Below are 17,124 nucleotides of genomic sequence, written 5' to 3'. Positions count from 1 at the left end.
CCTCCGGTGCGGCGGCTGCTGCCCGCAGCGGCCCCACTGCTGGCCTGCGGCTCGTCGCTCGCGGCGCCCGGGCCACCAGTCCGCGCCGGACCACTTGCGGCCCTCTCGCCGGCCGCCTCACCCAACCCGGGGATCTCAGCGGCCTCGGGACTCCGGCGCCTCGACCGGTCGACCAACCCCTGGGCGTCGAACTCTGGCAGCTTCGCCTGGATCGCCACCCGCTCAGGATTGGCGCAGAGCGCCATTTCTTTCCACGGGAGCTCCGCCCGGCCCATCTCGTCCACCCCGGTCACCACACGGAGCATGCCCTTCAACTCCGGCGTGCCCAGGTCCCAGTCCGCGCCGATCTGGGTCCGAGTGATGTCCTCAGGCTCGGTGTAGAGCCAGCAGGGCCGGGCCCGCTCCGCAGGTGCGCCAAGCGGCGGCGCAGGAAGTCCGCCACCACCATCACCGAGGTGAGCCCGGCGTCGCGCAGGAACCCGATGCGTTCACCCCTCTTCTTCTCGGCAGATCGCAGCTCGAAGAAATGACAGAAGAGTGTCATTGACGGCGCCACCTCCACGAACATCTCGCAGAAGTGGGCGAAGACCGCCAGGATGACGACCGAGTTGGGGCTCAGGTGCACCAGCTGAATCCCGTAGGTGTCGAGGATTTGAAGAAAAAACGTGGAGAACGGCGGCACCAGCCCGGCTGCCACGAAAGAGGTGAACAGGACGATGCACCCCGGGCGGGTCGTCGCCAGCGGGAAGCTCGCCGGCGTCACCACCAGGGCCCCCTGCTGGTCCTCGGGGACCAACAACTTCCTGATCTTTCCCGCCACCTCTTCGTTCGTCAGGCGAGACTCCGGCAGCACGCCATCTGGAGTCCTGTCGCGGCGGCTTCCTCCAGCTCTCGGCATTTCGTCGGGGGGCGGGGGGGGGGGGAGATGGTCTGGACGGTGGAGAGGAAGATGTGCTCTGATCGCCTAGGGAGATTCTAAGGGCTCAAGAGTGTGAAGAAAGCAAGGGCTGGATCACGAGATGGCGTAAAGAGGAGGGCGGTTCGCTCCCCTCCTCCTTTTATACCTCAGGGAATTCAAACGTCTCCTGCCACAGCACACTCGGCGGGACGGTTTTCTCGATCGACGCAACTGCCAGGCGAGTCTCCCACAGGTCGTACGGTGTCAGCAGCTGCCAGGCATATTTTCCTCGATTTGCGCAACTGCCGCGCGTGCCGCCTGCTCTGTCATCATGCACCGCCCGTCTCGTTGTCATACCCTTCGGGAGTTGTGTGGACGCGTGTCCATTCAGCTCCCCGTTAGGCCGTACCAAAGGCCCGAACCGAAGGGACCACCTTCTGAAAGCTCGCCACGTGGCGTCTGTGCCGGCTTCGGCCTCGTTCGCGACGAAGGGCCCATCCGCAGTCTCTGGGCCATCGCCTGCCAATGGGCCCGGGGGCTACTGTCGGTGTATCAGGAACCAGGGGTCCCCGAATTCCAAGGCCAGGCCAGCCATCTGCCACATGGCGTCATCCCACGAGGCCTCTCCTGTAGGATGGGAAAAGATCAAGTCCCGGGAGAAGGTGCTCGGGGCCACGGTCGGTGGCCCCCGAGTACCCCAGTTCCCCGATGATCCACGGAATCCAAGTACCGGGAAGAAAGTGCTCGGTGAGGTATACGGTCACCCCCGAGCACCCTAGTCCCCCGACGATCAGAAGAGCTAAGTTCCGGGAGAGAGTGCTCGGGGCTGCACGCGGCAGCCCCCGAGCGCTCGGTTCCCTGAGGGTCCGAGCGGGAGTGCTCGGGAGAGAGTGCTCGGGCATGTGAACAGTACCCCCGAGCACCTGGCACCCCGAGGACAAGGAAATGCATTCTCGGGAGAGAGTGCCCGGGGATGTAAGCAGTACCCCCGAGCACTCGGTACCCCGACGACCCAGAAAGACCCCCGAGGGGTCTACCAATGAGGTGTCAACCGGTCAAAGGCCCGAGACCGCATTTAATGAGCGTGCGTGGCCTGACGCCTCCAACTGCTCCCGTCGCGCTCAGCGTCAGTCCCTGCCATGTTTTGACAGAGAGGCGTGGGGTCATTAATTGCACGGGTCCCGTCCCGTACCATCCGGCTTGTCTCGGGATAACGTCGTAAGGATCAAAGCGTTCCGTCTGCCGCGCTGCTGTGGCAGGGGAACAAGACAGGACGGGCACGCCGGGTTGCTCTGCGGCTGCCCGATGGGCTCTCTCCACGGCGCCCGTTGCCAGGGCATTTATGGTGACGGGTGACCGGGCGTGCGACGTATTTTTCACCCCCGGTCACTTCGCCCAGAAGAAATGATGACGCCCTTTCCATTTATGGCGTCTCAAAACTCGTGCCCCCTCCTTCCGTTCGGGGCATGTTTCGACCGGCGGATACTTAAAGCAGCCGGCGGCACAGAAGCAAGACGGGACCGACCGATCGATCGACGATGAGAAATAGCAACAGAACAAGAGACGAAGAATAGCACAACAGAGACCAAAAGCGGACACGAAGAGTACCGCACAAGAGAAATACTATAAGAAAGGCTGAGCTTAGTCCCAGCCAAAAAACAAAGAGCCTCAAGCTCTTAGATAGACCCACATTCTTGTAACCAGCGAAGGACTTATAGAGCATGTAAAAAATCGACATATTTTTTCCTTTTTAGCTCATAGTTACTGTTCACAATGAGAACTATTGTGTGCGATAAAAATCAGGTTTCAACAGTATTTAGATGATAAATATAGGCTAGAAATTTGGTAAGATAGCATTTGGACGAGCGCCGTCCGGCATGATGAAAAAAAAGCATTTGCTCCGTGCACGACTGTGTGTTATACTGGTTTGCTTAAAAAAATTATCTTCACCACGTATGGGAGTTCAACCTCAAGTGAGGACCGACCCCAATAATCCCACGAAACGAATCTAACCGTCCACTCACTCGGAAGATCGCTGCTCCACCGTAAGATCTAGGTCACCCGACCCACCAGCCGCCCTATAAAATCTCTCCTGCATCTCCACCCGCCCTCTTCTTGCCCCGCCCCCCCCCCCCCCGCCGCCGCCTCGCTAGAGAGAGAAAACGCGCTGGGAGAGGAGCCCCGGGAGCGGCGAGATGGTGCAGCGGCTCACCTACCGGAAGCGGCACAGCTACGCCACCAGGTCCAACCAGACCCGCGTCGTCAAGACCCCCGGTGAGACGAGTTCCCCTGCCCCATGTGGTTGATCGCGCGTTCTTCCGGTCGCTTCGATAAGATTCTTGCTGCTCATGTTTGGGTTAGGAACTAGATGGATCTTCGCGTGGAATTTAGGATAGTTTTAGTTGCGACATGTGCTTCAACGAATATCGCACTGTTGTCGTTTAATTCTGGGTATTATTTTTCTCGGATGTTGATTCGTGGTGTTCTTGGTCAGGTGGTAGGCTTGTGTACCAGTACACCAGCAAGCGCGCGAGTGGCCCGAAATGCCCGGTCACCGGGAAGAAGATCCAAGGAGTGCGTACTGCCCACCTCTCTATTTACCTTTCCTGCATTAGTTTGCTATGTCATGTGTCCGTTGTATGTATGGGTCATTCACCTGGCCGATGGTTACAGAGAAACGTGACAAGCATATGTCTGAAATTTTCATGTGGATTAAGCCTAATCTTCTCTATGAGGCCTTTGAGCGGTGTGCTTTTCTTCGCTTTGTTTTAGTTTTGTCGTTTAAAGCTTATTTTGTAAACAGTTGCCCCCTCTTTGATATTTCTTTGGAGCCTTTTGTCCATTCCTTTTTTAGCCAAGCACTGCCTGCAGCATTGGCTTACAACCCTTAATATCCTGTTCTGACCGTAATAGGGTGTTGCCTAATCTCATGATGCCTTTTTGGTTTCCTTTTTATCTGATGTAGTTGTAGTAAAATTCTATCCCTTGAATGTTCTTCTGTTGATGTAGTATTTTATCGGAGATTTGATGGTTGATGAAGATGTTCCACGTTAAGGCATTTTTTTGGTTGTTGGTATTATAAATTCTTAGTTCCTTTGTCCTAATTTGTGCCGAGGTACACATGTATCGTCATTTTTTTAGAGTACGAGTAGGACGCACTCACGCACACCACACTCACACCCGTTTCACACGTCTAAATAAAATTGGAGGCATAACCTCACGTAGCGCGGGCACACGCTTTGACCACTTAACACACCTACATGTGCATGTACTACTCTCGGGATTAAATCCCTAGAAAACGTGAGCACCCGTGCTGAGTCTAGGATTCGAACCCAGGTGGGCAGGTTCCACCACAAGGACCCCTACTGAGCTAAGCTCAGTTCGCAAATTTGGTATAGTACAAGTATGTTTTTGTTGTTGGCATATTCTAAATTGCTGTTCTAGTTTTATGTTTCAACTTTCTGTGCTGCACTTGTTTTATCTCTTTAATTTAATTAACTCACAGGGCAGTAAGCGCTTGTACTGTCCTTTGTTTCTGACATGTTACTGGGCCTATGATTACCGAGAAACATGACAAGCATATGTCTGAAACTTTCATGTGGATTAAACCTAACCTTTTCTATGAGGCCCTTAGCGTTGTCATATTTTTTTAGTTTTGATTTGCAACGCTCATTGTGCAATCAGTCTGTTTGCTCCTGTTGTCTGTTTTGCATGTACTATCTTCAGTAGTGCACTCTTCGGATGGTCAGGTTGGACAATGATCAGTTGCATAGTTCAAATGATTACATCTGTAATGACTATGCTTACACTGAATATCTTTCGCTCCTAACTGACAACCTTGTGACCAACCAATTTATCTTGGTAACTTAAAGAATGTTTGTTTACCACAAAATCTGAAGAATCGGAACTGATTTGATGATGTCTGTCTCATCTTTTTAGGATGTAGTTTTCTGTGTCCTGTATATTTTTCAGAGGAGACTGTTGTGTTCATAACACCCCTTACTTCTGGGAACTTGTGCTTCTTAAATTGTATTTATATAGTTGGGATTTTTTTTATCATTTCATTCTGTGTTGAGCATTCATCACCTCCATATGTGACTTGTAACTATGCACCTCTTTGAGCGAACCTGGTTGAATTGTTCTTTTCTTTCCTACGCATAGCTGTATCGGATATTAGGATATGCAATAGCTACAACATGCTAATTAATGGAAATAGACAGCTGTTACAAGTAGTAATAAGTTCAAATTTGTGTCTCATTTGTATGCTGTATTCAGCTGCTTTTCTTAATGCCACGGTATTAATGCATTCTCATATATATATATATTAAATATGCTAACTTGCAGATTCCACACCTGAGACCTACCGAGTACAAGAGGTCCAGATTGTCAAGGAACCGGAGGACTGTTAACCGTCCGTATGGTGGTGTTCTGTCTGGTTCTGCAGTTAGAGAGAGGTGACCAATCTTTCACTTCGTATGTTCAATCTGTTCCATTGATTACATGGTGAGCTAAGCTGTCTACACCTCGCAGGATCATTCGGGCATTTTTGGTTGAGGAACAGAAGATTGTGAAGAAGGTGTTGAAGATCCAAAAGACTAAGGACAAGGCCTCCAAGAGTTAGACGCTATTGCAAGATAGGCATTCGTGACAATGTTAAGTCTGTCAAATTTGTTTCAGTAAGTTTTCTTGTGGGTTTGGGAAATCCTGGTTCTAGTGCTAGAATGCGAGAGTGATGCAACTGTTTAAATTTTGAGCGCTACTTTGTGGATCCTTAGGTGCAAATTTTGGAACTTCCAGTTTGGTGGAATGTTGTTTCACTTGGCCATGAGGATATCAGATATTTCACTAATGCCATTTGTCCCTGTTATACTATTTCAAGTTCGGGCGTGGTTTCTATCTGTTTTTTATCCGGTTTATGGAATCTCTTAAGATAACATGTCTGTTCAAATGTTGCATTTTGCGTCAGCTCAACCATGTTGCCTTTAGATGACTATGCAGGTACCTTGATCGTCATAACAAACTCTACAAGGCAAAATTACCTTTACCTCTTGAGCATTGATGCATGTCTGGTTGGATGTGATTTGTGGCAGGAACGAGTATTTGTGGCAGAAGGGTCGGGATAGGATGTCACTGTTCAACTGCTACCATTCTAAATCCATGGGAGGCATGTTAAATGGTACAAAATTGTTTTTAGGTGCGAATCTACCATTCTAGATCTATGGAAGGTCTGTTAATTAGCATAGCATTGTTTCTTAGAGAAATATAAACATGTTTTAGCCTATCAAACCTCTGTCCGACGTTCCTGATTCTCGTCCACCCCTTTCCACCCGGACATGCTTTTTAAACTGCGAAGGACTGCTTTAGTTTGGTGTGCCAAATAAGTTTCAGCTGTCAGCTTGGCAGAATTTAAGAGTACCGATGCTGGTGATGAAAAAAATATTCTCGGGAGGTGTGCTCCACATACCTCCTGTGGCACGCCTCTCAATTCGAGCCACGTATACTGGTCCATCTAATCTCTAAGCAGGAAGCCAGTGAGTCATCGCAATTTTCGCAATTTTTTTTCCATTGCGGCGCCATCGAGCCAAGCGCTATCAGCCATAGGTATCTGCGAGTGAAGCTAGGCGTGCTGAGCGCTATCGAGCGAGCCGTAGGTCTCCACGAGCGAAGAAGTGCTCGGAGCTATGGAGTCGTCAGTATCTGCGAGCGAAGCCACATGTGACTTACTTCTCAAAGCGCCACCCATACTTAGAATAGGTTTCATTGTTCATGTGTCGCCTGTGATGATCAAAGCGCCGCCCCTGCTGACTCGGCAACCTTCGATGAGATCATTGCCATCAATCGTTCCTGTCGACATATTGATGACGCTGAGATTGCTAATGCTGCGACCGATGATGAGATGACACTCGGTCTACCATCAAATGTCCCCGCCGAGCACGCCGATGCCATCGAGATTACCGAAGCTGCAACCACTAATGAGATGACACTCTACCCGCCATCAACCGTCACCACCAAGATCGAGCTCAGGTGCAGTTCATCTTTGTTGATCAAAGAAATCCTCGATGTGGGGTGGTATGTGACAGATAAGTATTAGCTGTCAGCCGACGCATGCATGACACGTGGAAAATGACTGCTATATGTGTATGCGTATTGTTTGGTAGAGTTTTCGAGTATGGATGCTAATGGAGAAAAAAAATTTGTCGAGAGGCGTGCTCCACATCCCTCCTTCTACAACACGCCTCTCCATTCAAGCCACGTATACTGGTCCATCTTATCTCTAAGCAAGAAACCATCGAGCCATCACAATTTTTTTTTCCATTGTGGCACTAGTGAGCCAAGCGCTATCTATCCACATGTATTTGCAAGTGAGACTAGGCGTGCTTAGTGCTATCGAGCCGCAAGTATCCACGAGCGAAGCCAAACATGCACGACACTATGGAGAAGCAGGTATCCTCGAGTGAAGCCATGCGCGACTTACCTCGCACATGAGATCGAAGCACCACCCATGGCGAGAATAGGTTTCATCATCCATGTGCCGCATGTGATTATCGAAACGTCGCCCCTACCGACCTGGCAACAGCCCATGAGATCGCTGCCATCAATCATTCCCGTTGGGTAGACAGATGACGTTGAGATTGCCGAGGCTGCCACCGATGATAAGATGACACTTGGACTGCCATCAAATGTCCCCACCGAGCACGCCGGTGCCGCCGAGATCATCGAGGCTACAACCGCTAATGAGATGATGCTTGGGCTACCATCAACCGTCATCGCCGAGCAAGCCGATGCCTCTGAGATCAGGCTCAGGTGGTGTTCATCTTCGTTGATCAAATAAATCCTTGACATGGGGTCGTATGTGCCAAATAAGTATTAGCTGTCATCCGACGCATGAGTCACACATGAAAAAGGATTGCTATATGTATATGTGTATTGTTTGGTAGAGTTTTAGAGTAGGGATGCTAGTGGAGAGAAAAAAAATTCTCTGGAGGCATGCTCCACAGCCCACCTCCTAATTCAAGCCACATATACTAGTCCATCTCATCTCTAAGTAGGAAGCCAACAAGCCATCGCAATTTTTTCCCCAGTGCGGCACCATCGAGCCAAGCGCTATCTAGCTGCAGGTATCCGTGAGTGAAGCTAGGCGTGCTATGTGCTATCAAGCTGTAGGTATCCACGAGCGAAGCCAAACGTGCTCAGTGCTATGGAGCCTTAGGTATCCACAAGCGAGGCCACACATCACTTACCTTGCTCATGAGATCGAAGTGCTGCCCATGCTGAGAATAGGTTTCATCGTCCATGTGCCACCTATGGTGATCGAAGTGCCACCCTACTGCCTTGGTAATCGTCGATGAGATTATTGCCATCAACCGTCCCCACCGAGTAGACCGATGACGCCAATATTGTTGAGGTTGCCACCAATGATGAGATGACACTCGGGCTGCCATCAAACATCCTCATCGGGCACGCTTGTGCCTCTGAGATAGCCAAGGTTGCAGCCACTGATGAGATGACGCTCGGGCTACCATCAACTGTCACTATTGAGCAGCTCGGTGCCGCTGAGATCAAGCTCAGGTGCGGTTCATCTTCGTTGATCAAATAAATCCTCGATATGGGGTCGTATGTGCCAAATAAGTATTAGATGTTAGCCGACGCATGCGTGACACGTGGAAAAGGATTGCTATATGTATATGCGTATTGTTTTGCAGAGTTTAAGAGTAGGGATGCTAGTGGAGGAAAAAAAAAAATCTCTAGAGGCGTGCTCCACATCCCCCTTCTGTAGCACACCTCCCAATTTAAGCCATGTATATTGGTCCATCTCAGCTCTAAGCAGGAAGCCAACGAGCTATCACAAATTTTTTCCCATTGCGAACCGCTATCGAGCCACATGTATCCGCGAGTGAAGCTAGGCGTGCTCAATGCTATCGAGCCGCATGTATCCATGATCAAAGCCAGACGTGCTTGGCGCTATGAAGCCGCAGGTATCCATGAGCGAAGCCACGCACGACTTACCTAGCTCGTGAGATCGAAGTGCCGCCCATGCCGAGAATAGGTTTCATCGTCCATGTGCCGCCTTTGATGATTGAAGCACTGCCCCTGCTGACCTGACAATTGCTGATGGGATCTCTGCCATCAACCGTCCACGTCGAGTAGACCGACGATGCCGAGATTGCTGAGGCTGCCACAGATGATGAGATGACACTCGGGCTACCATCAAACGTCCCCGTCGAGCACATTGGTGCCGTCGAGATCACCGAGGCTACAACCACTGGTGAGATGATGCTCAGGTTGCCATCAACTGTCAATGTCAAGCAGACCGGAGCCGCTGAAGTCAGGCTTAGGTGCGGGTCATCTTCATTGATCAAAATAAATCATTGATGTAGGGGTGGTATGTACTTATTCTTGATAGAAACTACATTCTGGACACGTCAATCCACACGCATACATCAACTTCCATCTTCGGATGGTGGCACATTACACCAGATCAACTTTTTAGACAAAAAGTCTTCCAACTTTCTCTTCAATTTTTCCTCAAAAGGACAAACTAGTCAGTATGGTGCTATTGAAATGGGTTGAGTACTGAGTATAAGATCAACACAGAACTCCACTTCGCACTTGGGAGGCAATCCTGGCAGCTCAGAACCAAAGGCGTCGGAGTAATCATGAACAACATGATTTTCTTCAATCACTAATGGCAAGTTGGGTTTCTCAGCTAAAGGCCATAGGAATCTTGTCTTCATGGAACGCTGACCAGGAAACAGACTTGTCAACACAAATGAAGAATACAAAGGCACACAGCCTTCAAAGACTAGCTTCTCACCCGATAGAGGATCCACAGTCACAGCGTCCCATAACAAGATATCACAACCTGATCTAAAGAATTAATCACCGTGTGAACACCTTTAGCAAATATGTATTATGGATCATGGTGTGCTTCCCTTGTTGCGGTATCTGAAATATATTTGCATGGAAACAAATAATCACAACCACACATATTATATTTTGTTAGAAGGCAAATACAGAAAGCTTTAAACTCAATTAAAAGACAACACCAATGGTCCCATACAATAACCAACACCATTCGTATTCTTTCTCTACTCAGCGTAGTGAATATTTGCTCACAAGGGACTTACAAAGGGAAATGTCTGGATCTATTACACCATCATAGTTAGGATGAATATTATGAGCAAGCGTCACGGTTGATCAGGCCATCCATTGGATATACTATTCACACACCACGCTAGGTAGATAAATCAAACAAAACCCCACTAATACTACAATCATGGTACCTAGGCATAAGTCAAAACCACTTAAAAAATTCCATTAATAAAGGGCAACAAATGTTTTCTGACCCACTTAGCTACGAATAGCCCACGAGGAATCCAAGCAGAATGTTGTAACGTCTAACTACTTGGGTAGCAATGCAAGCAACCAATTGTTCTTTCGAATAATCTTGGAGAGAACACGCCAAAAGATATAGATGAGGGAATAGGTCAAATACCAGGAGAAGGGGTAAATAACTACAAAAATTCACGTCTTGGATTGCAACTCACATAGTAATAGAATTAGCTCCCACACCACGGGAAAATGATATATACAACGACACTAAGCCTCACTACAAAAGCACAATGAACCTGGACTTAACAAAGCAAGAATGTGAAGGCAAACTCCGAAGATTAGCTCCATCTTAGACGGGCTAGACAAGATAAAAGGATGCACATTGGTGATCTATGACCCGACATTGAGGTACTCGGCTCTGATCATGGACAACAATTCTGTTTCCCACATTATAGTCCATGAGGATGGGTCAAAGTTGAACAATAATTATTCACCATCTCCGTTTACCAACAATTGAATCTTACTCGTACCTGGGACAAGACACTGCAAGCCTCCTGTGGCAACATCCTGCTTTGAGGCGCAATAATACAAGACAATAGAAATTTAACAAATAAATATGCGGAATGTGATGCAATGAAAGACCTAAAAACCCATCCCACTGTGCATCAATGTGTCAATTTTGAACTTGGTTAAGCCTATGTCAAATTTCAATGATTGTTTGCCTAAGTTAATAATTAACTACACCAATGAACTATTGTCTGTCTCTGTTACCAACTGTAACATTCCGGGTACGAGAATACCTAGGGTGTTACACCTTGGAATAGCATAAAGAGTAAAAAATAACTCACATAAGGGTGGGGATGGAGAAGCACTGTTGGGCGAACATGCTCATGCCTATGGCCCTGTTGGACACAGATGAAACTTATTAGCTATTGTTAAAAAGCGGTTTTTACTGAAAGTTGTTTATAGCTTATGTTAAAAGCTGTTTGCTTTTATGAGAAAATTTTAAGTTCTTAGTATACTAACTTTTCAGAAAAATCACTCTCAGCTAGCTTATCAATTTTTAGTTTATTTCATCAGAAATCAGCTTTTCAGCTTTTAAAAAACTAGCAATACATCAATCTATTTATTTCAGCTTATAGTTTTTTAAAAGTAAAAGTTAACAATAAGCTATACCAAATATAACCTATATAGCATGAGCAAACCAAAGGTAGCGATGAGTAGCTCACAAACATCACAATGGTGGCCGATGGGCATAGCTGAGGCCAAAGCATCCAGAGTCCATCTCCCTTCTCTACTGTCCTCCTGAATTCTCACTTTTATGTGTCTTTTTTATGTGTAAGTGTGCATGCATGTTATTCATGACGAAGGTAGGACCACTTTATCAAGGTTTGCTTGATAGATATTCGCTGCCGTCGAATGTGATGACACGTGGAAAGAGAATTCACTACTTGTTTAGGCATGTTGTGCTCAAAATTTTCACCGTAGGGAGAAGTTAGAGTAGGCATGAAAAGTACTTCGCTGACATGGGACGTCGCTACAGTGAGAGCCTCCTCGGCAGAACAGTTGAGCCGGTGCCACGAACAGATAGCAGGAAGCGCAAGGACTATCATGTAGAGGTGGGGGACAGGGAGACGCTGTTGGGCTAGGATGCTATGTAGCGTGAGCATACGGGGAGGCAGAGACGGGGGAGTAGGAGACGGCGCACGAGATTAGGAATGAAATTACATGAGATCTGATTTTATAAAAGATTTTTTTTTTCATGTTATGTGTCTCTCTTATTTATCCCAGTTATATACGTCAGCCGTTAAATCAAAGAAGGATGTCATGAATTAGAGTCTCGTAAAGATCTTTTGATGAACAATCTTATAAAATTTTCTTCTACCAGATGACGATGGCCGTAAGTGCTGATTACTTCTGACTCTTTGGGTATATGATAACATAATACTATGGGCAACTGCGGACATAAGTGTTCCAGCATTGTTCTTCGGCAAAGAATGTGAAAAATTAGATCAGCTGTATGTATAAAAATAATATACGGATCAGGATAGGATATACATTGGAAGAAGCATGCGATTCAACATACACACTGGAAATAACCACAAGAGAGAACCCAGTGAGAAGCTTTACCTGGCCCTTCTCCCTCCTTAAAAGGCTGTGGTCACATAATATCCAGGTTAGCTGGAATATATTCAAATGCGATTGTGAAACTAAAGAGGGCATTTGCACGCTATGCATCCATCAATACTTTTGACAGCGCTTAAACAATATAGCTCGCAGTGATTTTTTTACTAATCACTTTTTAGAGCTGCAGGTAGTTGACACAGAAAACTCATACAACGTGAATAAATTTCTGAGCTCTCTAATGCAAATTCACAAATTGTAAAGTCCAACTGTCTGTAAAAATGCAATGAAACATTAGCACATAAAAAAATGGGGAGGGAGCTAGTCATCGAGTAATACATCAATTTTTTTCCATCTCAAAAGGAGCATTCAACTTTGTCATTAGACAGACATTCGCCCAAACTGTATTTATAAACACAAAGCTCAAAGAATAATCAAGGGGCTCCCAAAATGTTCTCTATTCGTTCGCCCAAAACGTGCATTTGGTTGCCAAGCACCATCACAGAAAAGACCTTTACTGACGGCTGGTAATTGGCTTTACTGCCAATTTTCAAGCCGACAATGATTAGTCGACAGTGATAGTCTAGATTATTATTATCGTCTTAGAAACTAGTAATAATAATCATATCACTGCCGGTTCGTGACATAAGCCAGCAGTTGGACTATCACTGCCGGGTCCAACCTTGAACCAGTAGTGATATACACATCTCAAGTCATAGGTCATTCAGATACATGCACGTTTCACATACAGTTCACATCACAAGTCATTCACATACATGCACTGTGTTGTGTTTCTCAGAGACAACACTATTTGAAAATGGTGAATACATCTTCACGACAGTTCACATCATAGATCATTCACGTACATGCATGTTTCAAATACAATTCACATGTGTTGGGATCTCGATCACAACACCGTGAATAGTGGACTCGTACAATGGGTGTAATAACTGTTCATCTCTATTATACATCCGTCAAGTGGGAGTATTGATAACCATACCTCAACCACCCCAATCATCATTACATTTATATCCCTTATCTATAGGATCATCGTTTTGGGATTCCTTTCTTTATGTGCTCCCTTTGGGATTATCGCTTCGGTATTTCTTTCTTCATGTGCTCCCTTCAGGATCATCGCTTGCATCCTCAGACATCCAATCCTTCTTTGTATGCCCTTCGGCCTAATCCCTGCAGAGCATAAGAAAAACATCTCTGTCCCAACGTTAGACTTGCTAATTTGCCTTTGGGGTTGGCTAATATGGCTGAAGTCAACGAATGGGGGCCAACATGGTACATTACCCTAACAGTGGCCTCTTTGTGGTTTTGGTCCTGACTTTGGGGGGCCGAAATAGAGAATCTCCAGGGTGCCCTCGGGTGGATTCATCGTGCCACTACTTTTCTTAAGTCCGACGTGTGCAACTTTAGCGACTTCTGCGTCGGGGCATCCATCAAAGCCGCCTTCACTGGTATGAAGGCTACTAGCTGCTCCCACTTCAAAGTTCTTAGGGCGCCGAGTTACGAATTCCAAGTAGATACTAGCGTGAAGGCTGCGAATCGTGGGGTGAGGGCGATCGATCGTGCTCTTTGAGAAGTACTAGTACTCTCATTGCCGAGCCAAAGCCTTCGCTGGGCCCAAAATGTTAGGGCCAGTACCTCGACTTCGGTGGTTGCTATGCCCGAAGGATCACGCGGTGGGGACATGATGGAGGCGATCCAGAGTGGTGGATTCAACATTGGCAGAGCCTAGGTGTGAATCTTTGACCCTAGCTTCGCCAATCATTTAGTTAGGTTCTAGGATAGGTCATAGGCTGAGGCTTTCGCTTCGCTTTTGTAAACACTTCAGTCCTTGCCAAGTTTTTGTAAGGCATGCTTTTGGTAATGAAACAATTTTTATTGGTCATACTTCTTATGCCTTTTCTTCACTCTTCAATGTTTCAAATGCACCGCCGGCCGCAGCCCTCATCCTATTTTCAGGTAGGAGAAGACCCTGTCATCGGGCCTGACCCGAAGAGGACTGTATTAGATGTAATGCCTTTGGACATGGAGTACAAATGTCTCTATATGCTTCACGCGACATGGCAAAGATTTCTGCTTTGGTATCTCAAGGGGGATTTAGAAGATTATTATCATGAACGACAGTCTATCCAGGATGCCTATAACATCGAGGCTCGAGAGTTCTGAGAGAATTTTGACAAATCAGTACTAGAAGCTCGAAGGAAATGCAGGGTTTCACAACCTTTTTCAGAGGCAAAACTCCTTATCCCTAAGGAGGATCCTGGTGAAGAGGACAAGTTAGCTGTGCTTGGTGCGTTTGTCAAGGTTTCATCCTCTGAGTCCCTTCACTTTAGGGATTGGTCCAACAAAGAAATAGACCCTAAAGCTTCTTTTGATGCTAGGCATGGCTTCACCTTCCAACTGGCACACAATCATAGATATAGGGAGATATTCTCAGGTGATCCTTCAGGATCTTCGATCGTTCTCCTGGCTCCTTTGTAATCTTGTATCATTATCTGTTGTAATAATGTGTTGGCAGTTTTCTCTGTGATGTGTCTCGCTCGACTACTCTGTTCGAAGTGAGGCATCTGATTACAAAGGTCCCGTTTTCCACGGTTAGGTATGTGCTATCCGCCCCTGTGGCACTAGCCTTCACAATAGTTATGTATACTTGGCTCAATTTTTTACGCGAGGTGGTTCCCCAGGTCCTAGCTACATGAGAATCTTAAGGTAGTAACCCTTCAGGCCCCATACGCTCGCCTGATTTTCTGATGTGTCAAGCCCATACGTGAGTAATGACCCTCCGTTAACATGGGTGAGTCCTTAGACATCAGTCCTTTAGGGCCCTTATGCTTGCCCGATTTTCTAAGGTGTTGAGCCCATACGTGAGCGACAACCCTCAGTGAGTCCTTAGACATCAACCATAGGGGAGCCCTTAGACTACTACCCTTTTTTGTTATAGGTGAGCCATTAGGCATCGACTCTCTGGGGCCCTCAGGCTCATTCGGTTCTTCGAAGCGGCAAGTCCTTGGACGTCAGCCATAGGAGAGTCCTTGGATTACTGTCCTTCATGTGCGAGGCAAAATCTTGCACCCCAGAGTGGGCTTTCCACTGCAAGGAAAAGAGTACAACTTGGAAGGTGCCTACTTTTACATTTTGCGAAAAAGTAAATACATCCTAGTTAACCAATCTATTAAAGCAAGCAAACGAGAGGTGGTCCTCACACTACTATAGAAAAGATCATCACTGTAGGTTCAAAAATGATATCACTACCGGTTTTAGAACTAGAGTGAGTAAGCGGTAGTGATACTCGATAGTAGTACTACCGGTTTTGGAACCAACAAAAATAGAGTTATCACTATCGGTTTGTAAGCAGTGATATTCAGTCCCAAATCCAATATTTTTTGGACCATAATCTTTTCTGCACTCGATGAATGACCCCCCCCCCCGGGCGGCTTTTGTGACTTGTGATGAACCCCTACGGCCAGACCTATCCAAATGGGCTTGTCAGGGTGACCTAGCACTGGCCTAGCTAGGTACGACCTGATTATGGCATGACCCGACAAACCCACTTAGTTAAACGGGCGTTGTCAGGCTGGCCTGCGTGCTACGCCCTCAGTGCATGGCACGATGGAGGAACGACGCACGGCTGGCCCAGTGGGCACTGTTGAGACACGGGGCACGGTGGAGGCACGATCGGCCTGACAACACTCCAAAAAAGAAAAAAATCTAAAATAATAGGTAAAAATTCAAAAAACTCAAAAAATAGAAAACAGATAAAATGAACTTTATTGATTGGTTGTCTCGTTAAAAACCTTTCTACTAGAAGAAAAAAAGAGTACAACATTTGCTCCAAAAATTACATGGTTTCTTTAGAAACCCCATAATTTTACTTGCAATATTTAATATGTTTCCTCAAGTGTACCGTTCCATTTGTAGACCTAACACCTAATTCATTGCTGCATATATTACACTTCGCAAATCTAACCTATTCCCCATTAATTTCTCTAAAAACCTTTTCAAAATGTTGCCACACCTATGACCATGCATGCGAGTTCTCGTTGTCTTGATCCATGAATGAAAATATGGAACTATTTTTGTTGAAGTGGGTAAGTTGTTTTGACTAGTAAGTAGCTTTGTTGTTCACTTGGAGGGAGTTTGAGATGGTAGCTCCGTGCATGCCTCATGGCTATTTATAGGCCAAGATGAGAGATTGAGAGGTGGGTGGTGGGTCCCAGTCATTTTTGAAAAAAAAAGAAAAAATCTCGAGAAATTAAAAAATCAGAAATAATAGGGACACATAATTAATTCTAAAAATGTGCTTTATTAATAGGTTGCCTCATTAAAAAACTTTCTAGCAAAGAAAAAAAGAGTACAACCCTGCATAGAAAATTAGAAATTATACATTCTCATCAACATTTAGATACAAATTTTCAAGTGAAGCTTCAAGCTCAGTGTTCTCTGCAGTGTGTTGCACTCGTGCTTCAGCTTGTTCCTAGTCTTTTACTATGGTGAGCATTTCTACCATCTCACTTGATAGACTTGTTCTTCTCTTTTCGATTATCCTTCCAGTAAAATTGAAGACAGTCTTAGAAGAAACTGTAGATATGAGAACCGTTAACAAATCTCGTGCTAACAGTGAAAGCACTGGATAATTCGTCTTGTGATCATGCCACCATTACAGTATGTTGAAGTTTTCTTGTTCATAGCTGATAACATTGCTGTCGATGAAGGTAGTTAGCTCCTCTCCGAATGTTGGAATTCCGGTACTCGTA

At 46.4% G+C, this 17,124-nt stretch overlaps 1 protein-coding gene and 1 non-coding gene across 2 annotated transcripts; both read left to right on the top strand.

The window, feature by feature from the left end:
* Positions 1–3,029: 3,029 nt before the first annotated feature.
* LOC133899636 (large ribosomal subunit protein eL34-like) lies at positions 3,030–5,776 on the top strand. The gene is made up of 4 exons (XM_062340660.1): positions 3,030–3,172; positions 3,393–3,472; positions 5,243–5,352; positions 5,429–5,776. Exons 1-4 carry the CDS (start codon positions 3,094–3,096, stop codon positions 5,517–5,519), a joined length of 360 nt encoding a protein of 119 aa, XP_062196644.1. The 5' UTR covers positions 3,030–3,093; the 3' UTR covers positions 5,520–5,776.
* LOC133899827 (small nucleolar RNA snR60/Z15/Z230/Z193/J17) lies at positions 4,644–4,739 on the top strand. Its single transcript, XR_009906437.1, has one exon. It is a non-coding gene; the product is annotated as a small nucleolar RNA snR60/Z15/Z230/Z193/J17 (small nucleolar RNA).
* Positions 5,777–17,124: the final 11,348 nt, after the last annotated feature.

This window comes from Phragmites australis, chromosome 18 (assembly GCF_958298935.1).
Source record: "Phragmites australis chromosome 18, lpPhrAust1.1, whole genome shotgun sequence".
NCBI classification, from domain to species: domain Eukaryota; kingdom Viridiplantae; phylum Streptophyta; class Magnoliopsida; order Poales; family Poaceae; genus Phragmites; species Phragmites australis.
The sequence above is the reverse complement of the archived record's forward strand: the minus strand, read 5'-3'. Positions and strand labels throughout refer to the sequence as shown.